Here is a 21,076-nt window from a genome sequence, read left to right as displayed (position 1 = left end):
AGCAACTTGGCAAGCCCCATCTCAAAAAAAAAAAAAAAAAAAGGGGGCGGGGATTGGGATGTGGCTCAGTGATTAAGTGATTAAGCATTCCTGGTTCAATCCCTGGTACCAAATTAACTAATTAATTACTTAAAAAGGGTTAAGGGTGTAGCTCAGTGGGGTTTAATCTCCAGTATCAGAAAAAATAATTTATGTTTATGACAAACATTTATAAATTTGACTCTGGGTAAACTGATAAAGGTCTGTAGATGAATCCAAGTGACCAGAAAAGTAAATGGAAAGGGAAAGGGGAAGCACTCTCACCTGCTGCTATGACAAGCCCCAACCTACACATAGCCCTAGAGGAATTCAGAACATTGCTAACAGTGGGAAGAGGCAGCTGGGGAGATAGCTCAATCGGTAGAGTGCTTGCCTTGTAAGCATAAGGCCCAGGGTTCTATCCCCAGCACCCAATGAAGAGAACCAATTACATTCTCTTGTCTTTGTTCTTAGGGATCCCTTTGATAATTCTTTCAACTACCTATGTCATTCCAAATTTCATACCCCCTATGGGAAATTATACAACAAAATGTCAGTGAGAAACAGCATTTCAAGTCTGCATATAAGGAGAATTCTGCAGCTGGAATTTTCAAGTCCATGAAAAGTCAACAACTGAAGTGGAACATAATGCTTACCACTACTAGAAGGTTTCTTCTGGAGCTGACATAGAAACACAAACACAAACAACTTCTCTCTATAGAGCACAGTGAATAAATAACCATGCTTGCTTCCTGCTGCCTCAACTCTATTTTTAAAAAATAAAAGCTTCCTTGTGAATTGTTTTCTTACTGTTAAAAAAAAAGTCACCAAATTGACAGATAAACTTTAGCAGGGAAGACAAAAACAACCTACTTAAACATATAATTTGCCATCTTAACCATAGCAAAACCCTTCACTGCTGAATAGCCATGCTATCTAAAGTCCAGGAAAATCAGGCTGTTTTTATTCTCTGCAGGACCTTTTGTCAACAGCACAAACTTCAGGCCTTCGTGAATGCATCCAAAAGGGTGTGCAGATAACATGGGCAAGCAATTTCACTTTTGTGCATTTTCATTCCTTAATAACAGGGATGATAATAATGATCTCATAGAACATATAAGAGTAAATGGAAAGTCAATCAACTATATAAAGAATAAATACAAACACAGGCTTTGGAGTTTTCTGATCTGACTTTTCTGATCATGGCTCCTCTACTAAGTAAGGTAAGTTTGGACAAATTACATAACAGTAACTTGCCTGCCTCAGTTCCTCACACATAACATGAGGATAATAATACTGTCTTCATATGGAAACATAAGATTTAAACAAAGAGCTGGGCATGTGGTTCAGTGGTAGAGAGCTTGTCTAGCATGCTTCAGGCTCCGCATTCCATTTCTAGCACCATCACCACCACCACAACAAACTGAAACAAGCTAATAAATATAAGATGCTTAGAACAGTAGTTGGCAAAACCGAAAGCACTCATTAGATTTTTACTAAAATTTTCTGAATCCCTATCTTACCTATGTGCTATACAAGAGTTAAAAGATGCAGTCAGTGCTCAAAATAGCTTATGTTAATAGTCCTACCATTAATAAAAATTAAAAGAAAATATGTGCCAAATAAAGTGATGTACTAATTTTAAAATAATAATAAGCATCTAATAAATTCAAGCAGCTACAAATAAACTATGTGACCTATGTTGGTATAGTTTATCAAGGAGGGAGGGAAACTGACCTTGAAGTTTCCATAAATTATCATAAACATTGTCAATCTCTTTCACTCCAATCTTCCCATAGCTCCCAGAGTTTCATTATTTTCTTATTTCCAAAAAGTAAAAATCCCTGGGGTTGGGGATGCAGTTCAATGGTAGAGTGCTTGCCTTAGCATCATGAGGTCCTGGATTCTATCTCCAGCACTACAAAAAAATATTTAGTTTAATTAATTTAAAATTTTTAGGGACTGGGACTGTAGCTCAGTGGTAGAGCACTTGCCTCACATGGGTGAGGCACTGGGTTCGATCCTCAGCACCACATAAAACAAATTAGTAATAAAAAAAATTTAAATAAATAAGTAAAAATACAAATCCCAATTGTATAATTATCTCATAGTTGTTCTTCTTAATATTTCTGAAATATAAATACCTTGAAAAGAAATATAAAAATTTTCATCACCAAAGAATCCAAACAAACACAGAGAAATCTTTCTTTAGGCAACACCACAGAATTACTATTTTTATTATCCTTATTAACTTTCTTAAAAATATGACTTTGAGGGGCTGGGGATATAGCTCAGTTCATAGAGTGCTTGCCTGTCAAGCACAAGGCCGTGGGTTCAATCCCCGCACCGCAAAAAAACAAAAACAAAAACACTGTTTATAATACCAAAAGACAATGACTCTAATATTGATTAATAGAGGACTGGTTAAAGTATAGATTATCCAGACAGTGTAACACCATGCAGCTGTTTAAAAAAAAAAAAAAAAAAAAAAAAAGGCCTGGCATGGTGGCTCTGAGACTGAGGCAGGAGGATCTTGAGTTCAAAGCCATCCTCAGCAACTTAGTGAGGCCCTAAGCAATTTAGGGAGACCCTGTCTCAATATAAAAAATAAAAAGGACTGGGGATGTGGCTCAGTGATTAAGCACCAGGGGTTCAATACCTAGTACCATAAAAAAAAAAAAAATTACAAGAAAGAAAATTCCTCCTACTTAAACTTTACATTCCTGCTTTGACTTTGCAAAGTAGGTAAAAATTAGACAATATTATCCTCATTTTTAACCTATAGGACTGTGGAAAATAATAAGAATGATAAAATGAGAGTAGCAATGTCATAAAGTTTATCAAAGTTTTCAAATTCCCAATCAAGAAGGATTCCCTGACTACACTGCCTAATTATTAGTAACAATTTCAATAAGAAATGCTGCAAACTTAAAATCATTGTTATTTGTGTGTGAAGGATCAAAAAATATTTTTCTTTAAAAGGAAAAAGAAAACTTTACAGTTTTAAACCTGAGATGAACCCTTTTTAGATTTACTATAATAGTATCTATTCTATTAGCTACGCACATTACATAGTCTACCCTTAGTAAAGTGCATTTCTAGAGGTGCAACGAAGTCAGTTATTGAGATGACAGAGGCTTCTGTTCTGTTCTTTGGCTTCTTTCCTCAGTTAAAGGCATAACTGGGACAATGTTTTCAAACCCTACTACAGTATCAGCTATAGAACAATTGTTTTGTTGGCCAAGATAGGTTATCCTAGGATTATGATACTTTGTCAGAAAAACTGGCAAGAGTGATTTTAAAACACACTATTAAATTTGCACTGATAATAATGTTAATTCTTTTATCAAGTCACAATCCAAGAGCCAAATGCTGATTAACCTTTGTATCTCCAAGGTGGTATATCTTGCCATTATAAATGCAACTATATTTTGCTAACTAGAATCCTGAACTCAGCAACTATCAATCAAAATTTCTTTTATTATAGACTTTAAAAAAAAAAAAAAAAAGGTGGACACAATACCTTTATTTTTCTGTGGTGCTGAGGATTTAGCCCAGGGCCCCACACACAGTAGGCAAGTACTCCACCACTGACCCACAACCCCAGCCCTTATAGACTTCCGATAAAGTTTTTGTGGCAATTCTCTATCATAATTGCCAGGTCAAAATCTTGGTCTCAAAAATATGTTTGGTTTCATCCACCAAGAACACAAGAATGACCAATAAAATAAAATTTAAAAAAGAACACAAGAATGTTAGTGCCAGTCACAGTGGGGCACACCTGTAATCCCAGCAGCTCAGAAGGCTGAGGCAGGAGGACTGAGTTTAAGCCAGCCTCAGCAAAAACAAAGCACTAAGTGACTCAATGAGACCCTGTCTCTGAATAAAATACAAAATAGGGCTGGGGATATGAATCAGTGGTGAGCGCCCCTGAGTTCAATCCCTACCCAAAATAAAAAATAAAAAAAATCAGTTACATCATCTTGGTTACCTTGGTACTTGTTTTCACTCGTAAATTGGCTGTAAGTTGTTGAATTCTGAATTAATTGACTTTAATTTTTTTATCTTGCCAAGACTTTAGTGTCCATTTGGGATCTTTTCTGCTGATCAGCTTAGATTGACTTTGATCCATATTGCAAATGGCCCTTCACTTTTACCGCCTAATTTACTGCCTTCCAATATTTGAGTATCTACTGTGTACTCACTATGCACATGCAATAGACTGAGTAACAAGAATGGATGGTAAGTGCTCCACTTTAAAATGGGCATTCATAAAATACTCAAGAAAAAGTTTAAATAACCTTTTGAAAGGGATATTTAGCAACATCTACCAAAATTTAAACTCTGCACACCCCAAATACACAAAAGACATACGTAACAAGGATGTTATTACTTCATTATTTTCCATAGGGGGAGAAATCATAATTTCAATGTCTTTCAACAGGTACACAATAAGATACATTTATAAAAAAATAATACTTTGTGGACATTAAAAAGAAATATGAAGGTACTAAAGTATAAAGAGGTATTGGTACTAAATTATAAAGATGTTCAATGACACTTTAGTTTAAAATGTAGGTTAAGAATAATCTTTTCAATTAAATAGTGCTAGGACAACTGGATAGCCACATGCAAAAGAATTAATCTGGACCCCTATTTCACGGTATACACAAAGATTAATCAAATAGTTCAACCAGGTGCACACCTGTAATCCCAGCAGCTCAGGATGCTGAGGCAGGAGGATCTCGAGTTCAAAGCCAGCCTCAGCAAAGGTGAGGTGCTAAGCAACTGTCTCTAAATAAAATACAAAATAGGTTCAGTGGTTGAGTGCCCCCAAGTTCCCTAGTACCCCCCAAAAAAAGTTCAAAAACTCAATTAATCCAGTCTATTATTAAAAGTCCTCTTATTGATGGCATTAGTTTTCTTCCACAGCCATCCTTCTATAGTGAGGTGATTTTTAAAGATGTTTACTTTTTTCTTTTTCTTTTTTTGGTACTGGGGATTGAATCCAGGAGCAAATTACCACTGAGCTACATCCCCAGCCCCTTTTATTTTTTAAGACTGGACCTTGCTAAACTACTGAGACTGGCCTCAAACTTGTGATCCTCCTGCTTCAGCATGCAAGTCCAGGGATAGCCTTCTCCCTTCCTGCTAAATGGATCAGACCTCACTTTTGAGCCTGGTGGTTGTACATTTTGAATAATTCCAGCTGGACTGATGGTTTGTTGCTTCTGGTGCTCCTCTAGCCTCATTAGGGGTCAGAGTAGGAGGGGTAAAAGGCAGTGCTGAGCAGAGAAGCCCTGAAAATGGGAGCAGTAAACAGATTCCAGAACATGACACAGGCCAGAGGTTGCCCTGACCCAAGCAGAACATTGTATCTTTTTTTGTGGCAGGAGTGGTGGGTGCTAGGGATAAAACCCAGGGCAGCTCTACCACTGAGGTATACCTTGCCCCATATCTTTAAAATCCATGTTTTGTTTTATAAATTAAATTTTGGGTTGGGTGTGGTGGTAGACATCTATAATCCAGCAACTCCAGAGGTAAAGGCAGGCAGGAAGATGGCAAGTTCAAGACCAGCCTCAGCAATTCAGTACAACTATTTTTTAAAATAAAAAATAAAATGAGCTGAGCACAGTGGCACATGCCCGTAATCCCAGCAACTCTGGACGCTGAGGCAGGAAGATAAGGACTTCAAAGTCGGCCTCAGCAACAGCGAGGTGCCTAAGCAACTCAGTGAGACCCTATCTCCAAACAAAATACAAAATAGGGCTGGGGATGTGGCTCAGTGGTCAAGTGCTCCTGAGTTCAATCCCGAGTACCAAAATAAAATGGGTTGGGGATGTGGTTCAGTGGTTAAGCACCCTTCGGTTCAATCCTCAGTACCAAAATATAAAAAAATAAATTTTGGAACCATATAAATGGAACAATAAATGGAACCATAAAGCAACTGGTTCCATTTAATATAAAAACAACCCCTACTACCCTCTTAATATGAATAACTGACCTTCCATACAGAAATATTCTTGTGATTTAGCAAAGAGGCTGCAAACTACAACTATGGGCCAAAGAGCCATTCTGCCTCTTTTTATATTGCCTATGAGCTAATAATAGTTTCACATTTTTAAAAGATTAAAAAAACCCTCAAGGGTTAGGATTACGGCTCAGTAATAGAGCCCTTGCCTAGCATGTGTTGAGGCACTGGGTTCGATTCTCAGCACCACATATAAATAAATGAATAAAACAAAGGTCCATCAACAACTAAAAACAGAAATATAAATAATTTTTAAAAACTCATACAAACAATATTTGGAGGTATAAAAATTATATGAAATTCACAATTCAATGTTTATAAATAATTCAATCTTACTTAGGTTTTATCTACAGCTGCTTTGTGCTAGAGTAGCAAAGCTGAATAACTGGGGCTGAGCCTGCGAGGCCCACAAAACCTAAATATTTACTATCTGGCCTTTTTCAGAAAAGATCTGCTGATCCCTGGCTTAGTATGCATTAGTTCAAACTAAGGGGTTGCATTCCCTATTAAGAGAAACACAGCTGTGTGGTCAGAGCAGTTTTCAAAACAACAAACATGGGGAGACTCAAGTTTCCTCGCTGACAAAAGTAAAGTCAATGACGCTAATTCACCTGGTTATTGTGAGGACTAAATATAAGGTTATGGTAAGGATTAAATATGACTTGTCCATAGCAAGCACTCGACAAATAGTAACTACTGCTATTACATAAAATTTTACTCTACATTACTATTTATTTATTTGTGGTGCTGGGATTGAACCCAGGACCTTACACATGGTGGTCAAGTACTTGCCCACCAGCTACATCCCCATCCCTTTTAAAATTTCTTTTTAAACTTTAGACAGGGTCTCACTAAGTTGCCCAGACTGGCCTCAAATTTGGGATTTCCCTGCTTCATTCTGCTGGGTAACTAAAGTTACAGGCATGTACCACTGCACCCAGCTCTACATTATCCTTTTAACATTACAAAGAAATGTATGATCTTAATCTTATCTTCATTGGCAATACTATGATGATTTCACTTATCACCCTTCAAAACCTTCTGTATAGCAGGGTGTGGTGGTACATACCTATAATCCCAGCAACTCAGGAGGCTGAGGCACGAGGATTCCAAGTTCAAAGCCAGTCTCTGCAATTTTGTGAGACCCTAGCAATTTAGTGAGACCCTGTCTCAAAATAAACAAAAAAAGGGGCTGGGGATGTAGCTCAGTGGTTAGCCCCTGGGTTCAATTCATGCTGCAACAACGAAAACCTACAAAGTGGTTCTATAATCCCATTTTATACATGAGGTATTAAGCATAGGATGAAGCAGTTTGCCCAAGGTCACACAGCTGATCATGAAAAGAGCCAGAAGGGCTCACAAATCTTACTCTTTTCCACCTCACTGTGCTAAACTGCACCACCGACAATATGTGCTCACTGCAATGGTCAGCACAGAGTCAGGAATTCATCACTATGTATTTCAATAAATTTGTCAAAATCTTTTCATTCAAAATGCCAGTTCATTTGCTGTTTTTAGATAGCAAAATTTCTAAGCCAAAGAGGCCTTTGCAGAGATGGGGGTATAGCTTAGTGCCTAGCCTGCACAAGGCCCTGGGTTCCATCCTCAGCACCAAAGGAGAAAAAGGTCATCGGATTTTGTGTTCAAACTAACGATCATTTCAGGTAATTGCAGCAATAGCTAATCAAAGAGGCGAAAGATAACTTCAATGAAAACTACAGAACATTAAAGAAAGAAATTGAAGAAGACCTTAGAAGATGGAAGGATCTCCCATGTTCTTGAATAGGCAGAATTAATATTATCAAAATGGTCATACTTCCAAAGGCTCTATACAGATTTAACACAATTCCAATTTAAATCACAATGACACTTCTCATAGAAATAGAGAAAGCAATCATGAAATTCATCTGGAAGAACAAAAGACCCAGAATAGCCAAAGCAATCCTGGGCAGGAAGAGTGATGCAGGAGATATCACAATACCAGACCTTAAACTCTAGTACAGAACAATAGTAACAAAAATGGCATGGTATTGGCACAAAATAGACCATTGTAGGGCAATGGTACAAGATAGAAGACATGGAGACATACCCACGTAAGTACAGTTATCTCATACTAGACAAAGGTGCCAAAAACTTACAATGGAGAAAAGATAGCCTCTTCAACAAATGGTGCTGGCAAAACTGGAAATCCATATGCAGTAAAATGAAATTAAACCCCTATCTCTCACCCTGTACAAAACTCAACTCAAAATGGATCAAGGATCTAGGAATTAGGCCCGAGACCCTTCACCAATATAAGAAAAAATAGGCCCGAATCTCTATCACGTTGGATTAGGACCAGACTTCCTTAACAAGACCCCCATAGCGCAAGAAATAAAAGCAACAATCAATAAATGGGATAGATTCAAACTAAAAAGTTTCTTCTCAGCACAGCACAGGAAATAATCAATAATGTGAAAAGAGAGCCTACAGAGTAGGAGAAAATCTTTTCCACACACACTTCAGACAGAGCACTCATCTCTAAAGTTTATAAAGAACTTAAAAACCTTTACACCCAAAATACAAAGAACCCAATCAATAAATGGGCTAAGGAAATGGGCAGACACTTTGCAGAAGAAGATATACAGGTGATCAACAAGTAAAGTATTTTTTTAAGTCACTGACAAATAAGTTCACCTTGTCCAAGTCCTAAATGTCAATAATAGAAGGCCATATTTTCACATTTGCTGAGACACATCTGGCTAGAACAAAACATTGCTCCTGGAATCAAATGAGAACTGCCAGAAGAGACTCCTTTGAAATCTATCTTTCCTCAACCAAGGAGAAATGTTAGTATTCTAGACTTAGCTGTCTTCTACTTGAAAAAACTGCCGCAATCTGGAGTTAACTTAATTGAAGCCAGGGAATTAAAATCCATTCCTAAGAGGCCCATTTAGTAGATACATAGAAAGCAGAGAAAATGCCAGGGAAGAGGGAGGCAGTGAGAAGACAAAAAAGCTGGCACCTGATTTGAGCATTCATAGAGCTCCAAAGAGCACAAGAAGGAAAATTATTTTAAAGCGAACCTCTTTAGATTTCGCATGACCCACATAGCAAATGCAAAAAGAATTCCTTTGAGTGAGCCAAACAGAAAGGTTACTTAAAATGTATGACTTGAACCAGAATGCATTCATTCCTGGTAGATTCAAAAATAGATAGTACTCTGAACCTAAGTCTCTTCTACTTTTGTCTGTTTCTCTCTTTTTCAGGAGTTACATTTTCTCTCTTCAGGAACATTATTTATTTATTTGTATAAAGATGAAAGTACAATCTTTTGCCTGATGATACCTAAGAAATACTTTTGGGGGCTGAGGGCATAACCCAGTGGTACAAACGCCTGCTAGTTAGCTAGGGTTCCATCCCCAGCATGGCAAACAAACAAACAAACACGAGCAAACTAAATAAATATTTCTTTTCTTTGGATAAATCAGTACTAATTTATACACTGTCCAAATGTCTAATTTCTTCAACGGCTTGCTCTAAAAATGATTAAAATGTAATCAGTAGTTATCATTTATATATACACACATGACATTCAGAATAGCTGAAGTAGAGATTCTGATAATACATCATAAGACAGGACACTACAAGTGAAAATACTGGATTTTACCCTTTTTTTTTTTTTTCCAGTACTTGTGACTGAATCCAGGACCCCATCAAGCATGCTGAGCAAGCACTCTACAACTAAGCTAAGTCCTCAGTCCTTTTTATTTTATTACTAAGATGGGGTCTCTCTAAGTTGCTCAGAATGGCCTGGAACTTGTGACCTTCCTGCCTTAGTTCCCAAGTCATTAGTATTAAAGTGTGTGCCATGGCGCTCAGCCGGATTTTAGTTTTGACTACATCATTTCTTCCTTTTTGGTGGTGGCAGGGTGGTACTGAGATTTTAATTCAGGGATCCTTCTACTACTGAACTATGTCCCCAGCTCTTTTTATTTTTATTTTTAGTCAGGGTCTTGCTAAATTGCTGAGGTTGGTCTCGAAATTGAGATCTTCCTTCCCTGGTCTTCCAAATGGCTGAGAACAGGTATGTGTCACTGAGCCAGCCATTATTTCCTCTGTAATCGTAGACATATTACAACCTTTCTTTTTTTCTTTCCTTTTTAAATTTTTAAAATTTTTACTTTTTTGATACAGGGATTGATTGAACTTAGGGGTGCTTAATTACTGAGTCACATCCCCAGTCCTTTTTATTTTCTATGTGGAGATAGTGTCTCCCTAAATTGCTTAGGGCCTCAAAGTTGCTGAGTCTGGGTTTGAACTTGCAATCCTCCTGCGTCAGCCTCCTGAGCTGCTGGGATTACAGTCATGTACCACCATGCTCTATTTTTGCCTTGTTTTTGAGACAGGGTCTTCCTATGTTGCACAGGCTGAGCCCAAGCATCTGGGTCTATGGGCCTGCGCCACCACAACCCACTATCACCACTTTTCTGAGCCTTAATTTTCACATCTATAAAATTAATGGCTCCTGCTCTGTTTTCTTCAGAATTATGAAGTTCAAAGGAAATCAAATATGTGACTATACCATGAAGTCTACAAAGGACACACAATATTAGTATTGATCATTTTTTCTTGTCAGGCTTTTCCCTTTCTAAAAATGCATTTTAATACACATCTATAATCCCAGTGACTGCAGAAGGCTGAAGCAGAAGGATTGGAGGCTAGCCTCAGCAATTTAGCAAGACCCTGTCTCAAAAAAAAAAAAAAAAAAAAAAAGAAGGGTTGGAGATACAGTTCAGTGGTAGAACACATCCCAGTACCACTCCCCAGCCCCATCCCACCCCCAAAAAACAACCCAACCAGTTTAATGTTTAAGAACTTCAACCAAACATTCCTCCCTAATTTTGCCTGAAGCTTTTCAGACATATCAAATTACTGCAACAAAATACACTGTTACAATACGCAAATAAATCAATCCTCTGTTAAAGCTCCTTCATTCCAAAACCTAAATCAAAGGCAAATTTTAGATTCAATGAAGTTTCTTCCTGCAAGGCTAAAAAGCAGTAATTTAATTTTTCAGAAGGCTGTCTGAAAAATAATTCTTAATTTTACATTATAGTTTTATTCTCTATACACTGTCACAGTAAAGAAACCAAACTTGCAACTATAATTCATACTCTAAAAATGATGAAAGTAGATATCAGAGTTTAGATGATATATTCTTTTCTAAAAAAGTCAAAATAACCAAATTTGAATTCCTTGGGAAAGGAATATTGAGATCATTTGGCTGTGGTGTAGCTCAGTGGTAACATACGTGCTTAGTTCAGCAAGGCCCTACGTGCTTAGTTCAGCAAGGCCCTGGGTCCAATTCTGGGCACCTCCCCTCATCAAAAAAAAAAAAAAAAAAAAAAAAAAAGTATTTATCTTTGTGGAACCCTAAGAAATCTACCAATAATAGGTGACATGGAGGTAATGAGAAGAGTTAGTTTTTACTGAATTTCATGTTGTATCTTTTGAATTTGGACTATGTACAGTTTAAATATATGTATTTGTTATTGTATCAGTTTATTATAAATTACTGAAGGAATTCAAAAAAGCTCTCATTTCCAGAAGAGAAAATTCAGGCCTAAGAAGTAGATAACCTGCTCAAAATCACACTGCTGGATGGTAAAAAGCTGACAAGATAGAAAGCCAGTGAAAGCTTCCAAGGGCTCCCCCTCACCATAATGCTTTGTTTTTGTTTGCAGCAAAACATCAGGTCCCATCTTAGAAAGAATAAAAGTATTCCAATCCCCAGTTCAGAACTGTTGACTGGCATAATAGTAATTTTTAATGTTGCCAGAGGAGATTCTAAGGCAAAGGGACAGACATGACATCTTCGTTACCAAGTCTCCTACTAGGCTGGGAATGTGGCTCACAGGTACAGCATTTGCTTGGCATGCATGAGGTCCTGGGTTCAAAATCTCAGTACCGGCCCCTCAAAAAAAAAAAAAAAAAACAACTCCTAAAAAGTGAGTTAATAAAGAGGGAAGAAGTGTGGCTCAAAAGTTGAGTGGGAGCTTAGTATGTGCAAAGTCCTGGGTTGAATTCCCAGCACCACCCCCCAAAAAGTAATATTAAAGACAACACATGGATTAATGTGTGGACATGTGCCTTCTCTCAGGAATAAGTAGATTCAAGCTTAAGCAAGCCAGGAAATTTTTGTAGCATTCATTATTATCAACAGCGAGGATGTCTGACTAGACAGAAGATATTTAGTGTTTAGTAGTACAAGGAGTTATTCCTGGTGAACTGATTTGGAGGAAAGAAAGCAGTAACAGCCTATGGGAAATTATAGTTTGAAAGAAGACTTCATTCCACCACAGAGTTACTCTTCAGCAGGGGAACTAAGGGAATTATTCAGATCCCAAACTCTAAAATACTCTGAAGCAAGGCAGCTTTAGTTCCTCTGAGCAACTCAAGCATTCTTTCCCTTTTGGTATGAACAAGCATTAACTTTTTCTTTCAGTGGGTACCAATGCCAGGAAAACTGCAGAATTTCCATTGGAAAGAATAAGAGAAGCCAGAAATTAAAACCATTGCAAAAGATGTCTGAATCAGCCTGCCTGGAACAGAAAAGACCTTGGAAGAAAGTTGTTAATAGGACTATTCTTCCTTTCTAGAGCTTTATGTGGCCTTCACAATTGAAGAAATACATGCATGTTACATTTTATTAGTAACAAGACTGGCACAACTTCAAATCAGAACTACTATTCATATTTCTAAAGAGAAGCCATGGCACATAGATAAATCACAGACCAGGACTTTCTTAGACCATTCTGGGTCACAAGGTCACAACACACAGAGAACCACATCTTCAATTCTGTATCACTTACAAAGGGGAGAGAGAGCTTAAGTCCCAACACTAGACAATCCCTATCATCTCTAGGGAATCAGTTTATAAAATGTCTGGCCTCAACACAGGGCCTGAGTGTAGTTTCAAATTTCATCTCCAACTTTCACTATATATTTCAGATATAAGAAAAAATATTTGAAGTTTGTTCATTAACTTTCTACTTTTTTAAAAAAAAATCCGCCTTGTAGTAAAACAGTCACATAATTCAAATGAAAAAAAAAATCACAGTAAACTTAAAAGTCAATTTTCCTCCCAGTGAAAGGTATTAACATTAAAATCCCTATCAATATATTTAATTGAAAACATTAAATAACCAGGTGTGGTGGTGTACACCTGTAATTCCAGTGACTCAGGAGACTGAGTTAGTAGAACTGCAAGTTGGAGGCCAGCCTCAACAACTTAGCAATACTGTCCCAAAATAAAAAATAAAAAGGGTTGACAGGGTGGTAGGTCTGTAATCTCAGTGGCTCAGGAGGCTGAGGTAGGAGGATTGTGAGTTCAAAGTCAGCCTCGAGCAATTTATCGAGGCACTTAGCAACTCAGTGAGACCCTCTCTCTAAATATTTTTAAAAGGGCTGGGGATGTAGCTCAGTGTTTAAACACTTCTGGGTTCAATCCCTGGCACTTAAAAAAAAAAAAAAAAAAAAGGGTTCAAATGTAGCCCAGTGGTAAAGCACCCTGGGTTCAATCCCCAGTACCAAAACAAAACTAAACAAAAAAACTTAAATAAATAAATAAATAAATATATAAAAAACAAGTATTAAATACATAAACAGAAGTCAAAACCCCAAAAGACATCCATTCCTTCTTAGCAACAAATGAGCTAAATACTGATAGAAATGCCAGGAGCAATGGCACAGGCCTGTTATTCCAGTGGCTTGGTAAGATGGAAAGTTCAAAGCCAGCCTCAGTAATTTAGCAAGACCCTGTCTCAAAATAAAAAATAAAAAGGGTTGAGGATGTAGCTCAGTAGTAAAGGGCTCCTGGGTTCAAACCCTGGTATCAAAAAAGAAAAAAAAAAAGCATTAACTTTACCTAGGTAACAATACTGTAGGGCAAGAGAAACATTCAGTGATTCACATTTCCCTTTGATGTCAATTTAAAAAATTTCTTTGGTAAGAAAAAAGGGAGGGAAAAAAACCTTTACAATGATATCTTTAAGCTTCTGGTCCAATAAATATTTTAAAAATTGCCTCCTGGCCACAATATCAACGTCAATTCCTCCCCCCCCCAAAATCAAGAGTCGTATCAAACATCTGGTGTCCATGAAAATTACCGATTTAAATTAATTCGATTAAAAATTAAGTTCCCACAGCTAAACAAGTATCATCTGCATTCAGCCAGAGAAAATGAGTACCAACTTCACCTTTCCTACACTTCCATACTTAAACTTAGCAAGTATCAATTTATTTTTCTCAACTTGCGGGGAAAAAAAGCACAGTGAAGAAATTTCATGAGTGTAGCTATCATGTAAACAGAACTTGATGAAAGAGGAAAATGGGTTTTTCTATACTCCAACTCTCCTGTGGAACTTTATGGTTTAAAATTTTTTATACACTAGATGAGACTAAACCCTTACACGCCAAATTTGAATTTGCCATGGTAATGGAATAGAGTCAAGAAAACAGTTGTCTTCTACTCAGACTATGCCAAAGTTTTGAGTCAATAATTTCACACGGCTCTTCATTAACTTTCCACGAATCCAGCTAACAAGAAAATAGACAGGTTGAGATTTTAGATCGTTTCTTTCCTAGGCTGCTCTTCTGGTGGAGGCAGAAAGAGGGGACACGGCAGAGAAAGAGGGGCACAAACAAGGGGTACAGAACATTCGAAAATAAGAGGGTCCTGAATGAGAGACAACTACTGGAAAACAGAGAAAAGGTAAAGAACTTTGCATTCTCAGCCCTCAGACTCCGTTCCAGAATTCAGCACTACTTGCCATAAGCAATGGCATTAGAGCAAATTACTAAATATCAGCCACAACGTTTCGCTTCGACTCCCCGAAAGACTTTGTCCAACCAATCTCAGTTATGACACTACTGGGCAGTGCTTGCCGAGCAGTGCTAATTAATCTCCAGTAAGGGAAATCTGAGGCCCAGAGTGGGCAAGGCGAGCTTGTAATGAAAACTCCAGGAGTTCGCAAGCGGGGAACTGAACAGAAGTCTGCTCACAGCGCAGACCGCAGAGCCGCTGCTTCCCGTCTTCGCCTTTACACAGCGGGTGGTCCTCCTGGGACTGGGGAGAGGGGGCTCGCCTCCAGCCTCGCCACAGTCCCTCGGGATCCGACGCGAGCCCCCGCCCGCTGCCCGCAGAGCTCCGGGACAAGCCCTCCACCTTCTCGCTTCAACCCTCCGCCCCGTACAATAGGATCCCAGCCGCCATCCCTTTCTTACCTGTCCCCCCGGGGTCCGAGTCCATAGCGCGACGCCTCCATGCCGGCCGCTCAGCAAGTGGCACTTAACCACCAGACCCCTGGACCGCCGATGCTAGGGTGGCAAGTCTGGCCGGCAGCCGGACCCCGCCCCTGGCAACCACACCCCGCACTGTCGCCGCCGCCTATTGGCCCGTGGACCCACCGCTCCTCTCTCATTGGCTACTGACGCCAGCCGGCGATGCGGGAGGGTTTCTAGGGGGCGGGAGGAGCGCGGGAGTTAGAGGCGCCTGCGCCAGGGCGGAGATGACTCGCCTGGGCTCAGTCCCTGAAGAACCCCGCGGGGTAGCGGGCAGCGAGCAGCGGTAGAGGGCAGAAGGCAGTGATCTCAGTTGCCTGGGCTCCAGCTCGCCAAGAAGCGATTCGATAGGGGAAGCCCACCCCCCCAATCCGCCACACACAGCAGCTTCCCGCACCCCTGCAGTGTACCGAGACCACCCAGAGTGCTTACAGGAGTCTGTGGTTCTCCATTTACAAGACCTCTACCGCCAGCTTTTTCGCAGCCGGGTCCTTTCCTTGATACCAGAGCATTTCCTGGAACCACGCTTGTGTCCTCAACTGCAAACACTCCTTCAGCCTCCATCCAAGCTTCTTGATAAACCCCAAACCTGCTCTGAAAGCACACCGGAGAATCCATCTACCTCTCTATTGCCTGTGGACCTTCTTCAAACATTCTTATCCCATGAGAGCCACTATCTAAACTTGGTAAACTTATACTCTCGTTTCAAATAAATCACGTACCCAACCCATCATTCCTTTCTCGTTACCAGCATATACATAGCATATAGCCCCTACAGAATTTCCTGACAAAAGTTACTACACATAGACTAGCATTTTGAGGTCAAAGTTTTCACGTTGGTTTTGAATTCAGAAGTTAACTTAAGACATAAAACAGTATAAGCTAGAACAGAGCATTGCACTCACTGGGTCAGCTTCCACTCACCGTATGACGCTGAACATGGTCCATTTTAACCGTTCTCATTCCCCCAAGTGGGGGATGAATCCTAGGACATCAGCTTGCCAGGCAAGTGCTCTACAACTGAATCACTTCCTAACCCCTGTGGTTCATTTTCTGTGCTTTAAATTCCCATCTATAAAATAAGCATAACCTGACAGAATAGGATATTAAATGCTAAATGATGGGGTTGAATGAAATTGCATTTGTATGGGTAAAATGATGTCTGATACATCTTGTTGACTGGGCAGTCCTTCTGCATTAATTACCATAAGCAGTATTCTTTGAAAAATGTTCCATATTTATTTACAGTTTAAATCCTTAGTATAAGAAACCATTTTCCCCACCCTATTTAATATTTACAAATTTCTTCAGTTGGAAACAAAAATTCAAAACAGAAGCAAACATAAGTGACTAGTCTGTGATCCCTCATCCCACTGTATTCCTTAAAATAGGGCTTGCTCCATTTCATCTTGCCTTTTCGGATAAGCCAAAGTTGGAAAGGTGGCAGTCAATCATAAAAAGTCTGATGAGTTTGCCTTGATTTTTTGCATCCATTAGGTCTTAGAGGAAGCTGCCGCTGAGCCTCAGAGTTAGTACTCAAAATTGTGGGAAGGGCTGGGGTTGTAGTAGCTAGGTGGTAGTGCTAACCTAGCATGAAAAAAAAAAAAATCCCCACATTGAGTAATAGTGGAATTAATTAGTTTAAATGAGACAATTAAAGGATTAATGATAATAGTTAAAGGAAATGACTTTTTGTGGATAGGCAATATTGCTACAATACTAACAGAAGCAAAATTTTCTAAGAACTTTCTGTAGCCCTTTGTTTACATACATTTTAAAGTTACTGCAAGATATTTTAAAAAATTAAACAAGAAAAATATGAACAGTTCATGTCATTAAATTTAACTGTTTATGAAATATTTTTTCAATATGTACATATTTTAGTTGTTGATGGACCTTTATTTTATCTATTTATGAGGTGCTGAGAATCGAACCTAGTGGCTCACACATGCCAGGCAAGCACAGTACCACTGAGCTACAACTCTAGCCCCCTATTTATGAAATATTAAAAGCCAATCTGGCAACTGAATTCCCTTGCAACTCTAGGGCTCTAGTTAAAATGTTTTCCTGTTGGTACTATTTTTATTTTATTCTTTCAAGAAAGTCTCTTAGAGTCAGAAAAATGACTTTATCAATGTTACAAAAATTAGCAATTTTTGAGACTGCTGATGAGAGAGAATGATGTCCAACAAATACAGTCAGCTTTTCACAAGGAACTGGCTTCTGCTCAGCTTCCCTCTTTCTCTGAGGTAAGCCAACAGGTGTCTTCGTCTCCTCCACGTGACCTTTATCCCATACTTCTCCTCAGGGGTGTCTTTAACCAGAATAGGTCCAGGTTCTGGGCTGGTAGGAGTACTAGTGTGAAGGATACAGCTTTCAAGGCTGTTTTCCCTCTGATCTGAGGAAATGGAGTCCTCCTTCAAAGAAGATGACTCTGGGGTCTGAATATCAGGTGGAATAAACAGATAAGGAAAGCTGTGAAGTGCATGTACTGACAGTTCCCCACAGCTTTGGGGGACTGAGCACTGGAATTAAGGGCTTTCTAGAAATGTCCTTTTCTGATTGATTGGGGCACCCTGTTACTTCGGGGATCCCCAGTGTCTCTGAACTGGAAGATATCTGCGGACTCTCAAATGTTAGACACGGAAACTTGCAGGTAGATTTTCGGCTTGAATGTCTTGCCTGGTCTTGGTGATGATGTTTCCGGTGGGCTGGGAAACAACTTTCTACAGTTGTATCAAACTGAGGTGTTACCTAAGGATCCAAAAAAAAAAAAAAAAAAAAAAAAAGAGGTGAGGTGAACCAACTAGGCAATAAAATGATATCCAAAGAGCAGAACCCTAAATGGGGTCCCACTATATTGATGGACACAAAACTAAAACAGTTGTCAATAGAAAAAGGGGCTAGGGGTATGGCTCAGTGATAAGAGTGCTATACCTAGCATGCATGAGGCCCTGGGTTCAATCCCAGCACCACAAAAAATATATTATAACAACAACAACAAAACAACATTAGAAAAAGACAGGAGCTTTGGTCAAGTTATTCAATCTCTTTGGCTTTCAATTTCCTCAGATGTAAGAGAGAGGACAATGCTTCTTTCACTTCATCACATCATACAGCTACAAATGTTTAACTATCTTTAAACTTCGTGAGGGTAGGACTGGGGATGTAGCTCACTGGTAGAGCACATACTTAGCATGCTCAAGGTATGGGTTCAATACATAGTTAAAAAAAAAATGAAAATAACAAAAAAAAATATCATGAGACAAGGACCACTAATCTGATTTCACCATTGATTTTCCAACACCTTGCAGAGTACCTGACACAAAGAAGGACATCAGTAAATAAATGGCAGATTGCAAGAATAGGGCATGAGATCATGTATAGAGGACCTGGGACACCATGATTACTCCATAAATGTTCATTCCCATTCTCATCCACAGAATTTTAAACTGTAATTTTCTCCCATAATAACAAAGGAAGTGACAGTTCTTCCGAGCTATCCCGATCAAGTTATGTTTAATGTTTATTAAACACTGTTAAGCAGAGCATATGCTCTTGGCCCTTTTACTACACTACTTTTGTTATAAAGTAGCTATATTCTCTTCCTGGATCTCCCCCTCAACTCCTCTTTTGTGCTGGGGATTGAACCCAGGACCTTATGAATGCAAGGCAAGCACTCTGCCACAGAATTACATTCCCAGTCTCACTCAGGGATTTTAAACAGGCAAATATGGTATGTGCCATTTTGTGGACTTTTTGTCAAGGTTCAATCCATTAAACAGTGGACAGGGTACCTAGCTACTCTACTTTCACACAAGGTTCAGAGAACAATCTCATTTTTTATTTGTTTGCCAATGGTCTGGCTTTCTTACCCAGTTATTGGGTAAAGAAACTTTAACACCAAATGTTTGCAGAGGAATGTGATAGTAAGGCTCTAATTCCATACCCAGGTCTGACTGGAGAAAAGAATATATACCAGGGAAGATGGCTGACCACAGCCAGAAAGCATACATTGCTTCCATGTCCCTATTTCCATGGAATTTATTCCTTGGAAGCCCTGGTTCAAGAAGAGTTGACATTCTTTCTTTTTTTTTTTTTTTCCCTCTTTTCTTCTTTTTTTGGTACTTGGGACTGAACCAGAGGCGCTTAATCACTGAGCAACATCCCCAGCCCTTTTTATTTTGAGACAAGATCTAAAAGATTAGGGCCTTGCTAAGTTTGAGACTAGCCTCTAACTTGCAATCCTCCTGCCTCAGCTTACCCAGTCACTGGGATTACAGGTGTGCGCCAACACACCCAGCAATTAAGAGTTGGCATTCTAAAAAGCCTAACAGAAATTGAAGTAAGAATCTCCTACCCAAGAAGTGATGGTGCTACGGTTAATAGGCTTGCTGGGCACCTGTCCAGTGTGCGTGATGGGCCTCTGTGGAGCTCCATAGTGATGTTTGGGGCCCTCCAGTGGTTGCTGGTGGAATAGCAGCGGAGTTTTGTGGGACCTTGGCAGTGTCTTTTTTTGGGAGGCATAAATAGGTAAATGAAGGGCAGTTAGTAACCTCATGGTGCTGGTTGCCCTTGGTTTGTGGAAACAGGCTCCAATTACAACCCATGCCTGTAAAGAAGAAACAAAAGCTGTGAGAAAATAATTCAGATGATTCCCCAGCTCTTTCTGATACCCTGACAGTCAATTCTACCATAAACTACCATCCTGACCTCAAGATTGTGGGAGGCTCAGCCTTTTTTTTTTTAATTTTAAGACAAACTCTTGTTAAACTGCTTTGATCCTCACTAAGTTGCTGAACTGGCTTTGAACTTGCAATCCTCCTGTCTCAGTCTCCCAAGTGGCTGGGATTATAGACTGGCACCACTACACCCAGGAAGCACAACTTCTAATATTAATACCTAGACCACCAAGCAAAAACACAGTATTCACATCCAACAAGACTTATTCAGTAAACATTTATTGAGTTCTGTTAACTGTCATACTGGATGCTGGGAACATAATAAATGAATAACCATTTATCAATAATCACTTATTAAATGCCAAACACTTGTAGCAGTACAGAGAGGTTCCTGTCTTCAAAGAGCTCAGAGTTGGACAGGGAGAGTAGCTCAGTGAGAGTGCTTGCTAAGCATGCATGAAGACTTGGGTTCTATCCCTAGCACTGTAAAACAGAAAAGGAACTGAAAGTCTAGCAGAGAACAGACATTTTCAACACAATACAGTACAATATATTTCAATATAATGTTTCCATTTGCTTCATGGGAGACTTCTGGACATGGATACACCTGACCTATGGGAAGGGCTCAAAGAAGCAAAAAGGCAGGGAGTGTCGTCCAGCCTGAGGAACAGTATATACAAAGCCTACCTTGTGAATTCACAGTATAAAAGATGAGGGTGAGAACTGAGGTAAGAAATGACATGTTGTCAGGGTGAGGTAGAAAAACCAGGTGAGACCATATGATTTGGATTTGAGCCTGAGTAGTTGAATATTTTCAAGCAGAAGGAATATGATCATATTTGGCTTTTCTATTTTTTTCATTGCAGATAATTTCAAACATAAACAAAAGTAGACTGAATAATATAATGGGCCCCACGTACTCATCACTCAGCTCTAACCAACATCAATCCATGATCAATCCTTACCCAGCCATGCTCTGACCCATTACCCCCACCCTACACTATGTTGAAGAAAATATAGT

The 21,076-nt window shown here is 39.2% G+C and overlaps 2 protein-coding genes across 2 annotated transcripts in view; both read right to left on the bottom strand.

Moving 5' to 3' along the window:
- The window catches only part of Tulp3 (TUB like protein 3), a 54,144-nt gene extending 38,704 nt beyond the window's left edge, over window positions 1-15,440 (bottom strand). Inside the window, exon 1 of the mRNA XM_047549012.1 lies at window positions 15,317-15,440. Within this exon, the coding sequence (XP_047404968.1) occupies window positions 15,317-15,357 (41 nt within the window). The 5' untranslated portion in view covers window positions 15,358-15,440. The remainder of the gene's footprint in view (window positions 1-15,316) is intronic.
- A 1,155-nt stretch (window positions 15,441-16,595) lies between these two features.
- On the bottom strand, window positions 16,596-19,900 carry Rhno1 (RAD9-HUS1-RAD1 interacting nuclear orphan 1). Its single transcript, XM_047550372.1, is given in 4 exon segments — window positions 16,596-17,889; window positions 17,891-18,127; window positions 19,734-19,871; window positions 19,874-19,900. Coding segments are annotated over 4 exon segments (720 nt in total). The 3' UTR covers window positions 16,596-17,571.
- Window positions 19,901-21,076: the final 1,176 nt, after the last annotated feature.

Source organism: Sciurus carolinensis, chromosome 4 (genome assembly GCF_902686445.1).
Source record: "Sciurus carolinensis chromosome 4, mSciCar1.2, whole genome shotgun sequence".
Taxonomy (NCBI): Eukaryota; Metazoa; Chordata; class Mammalia; order Rodentia; family Sciuridae; genus Sciurus; species Sciurus carolinensis.
This window is presented reverse-complemented; position numbering and strand designations above follow the sequence as displayed.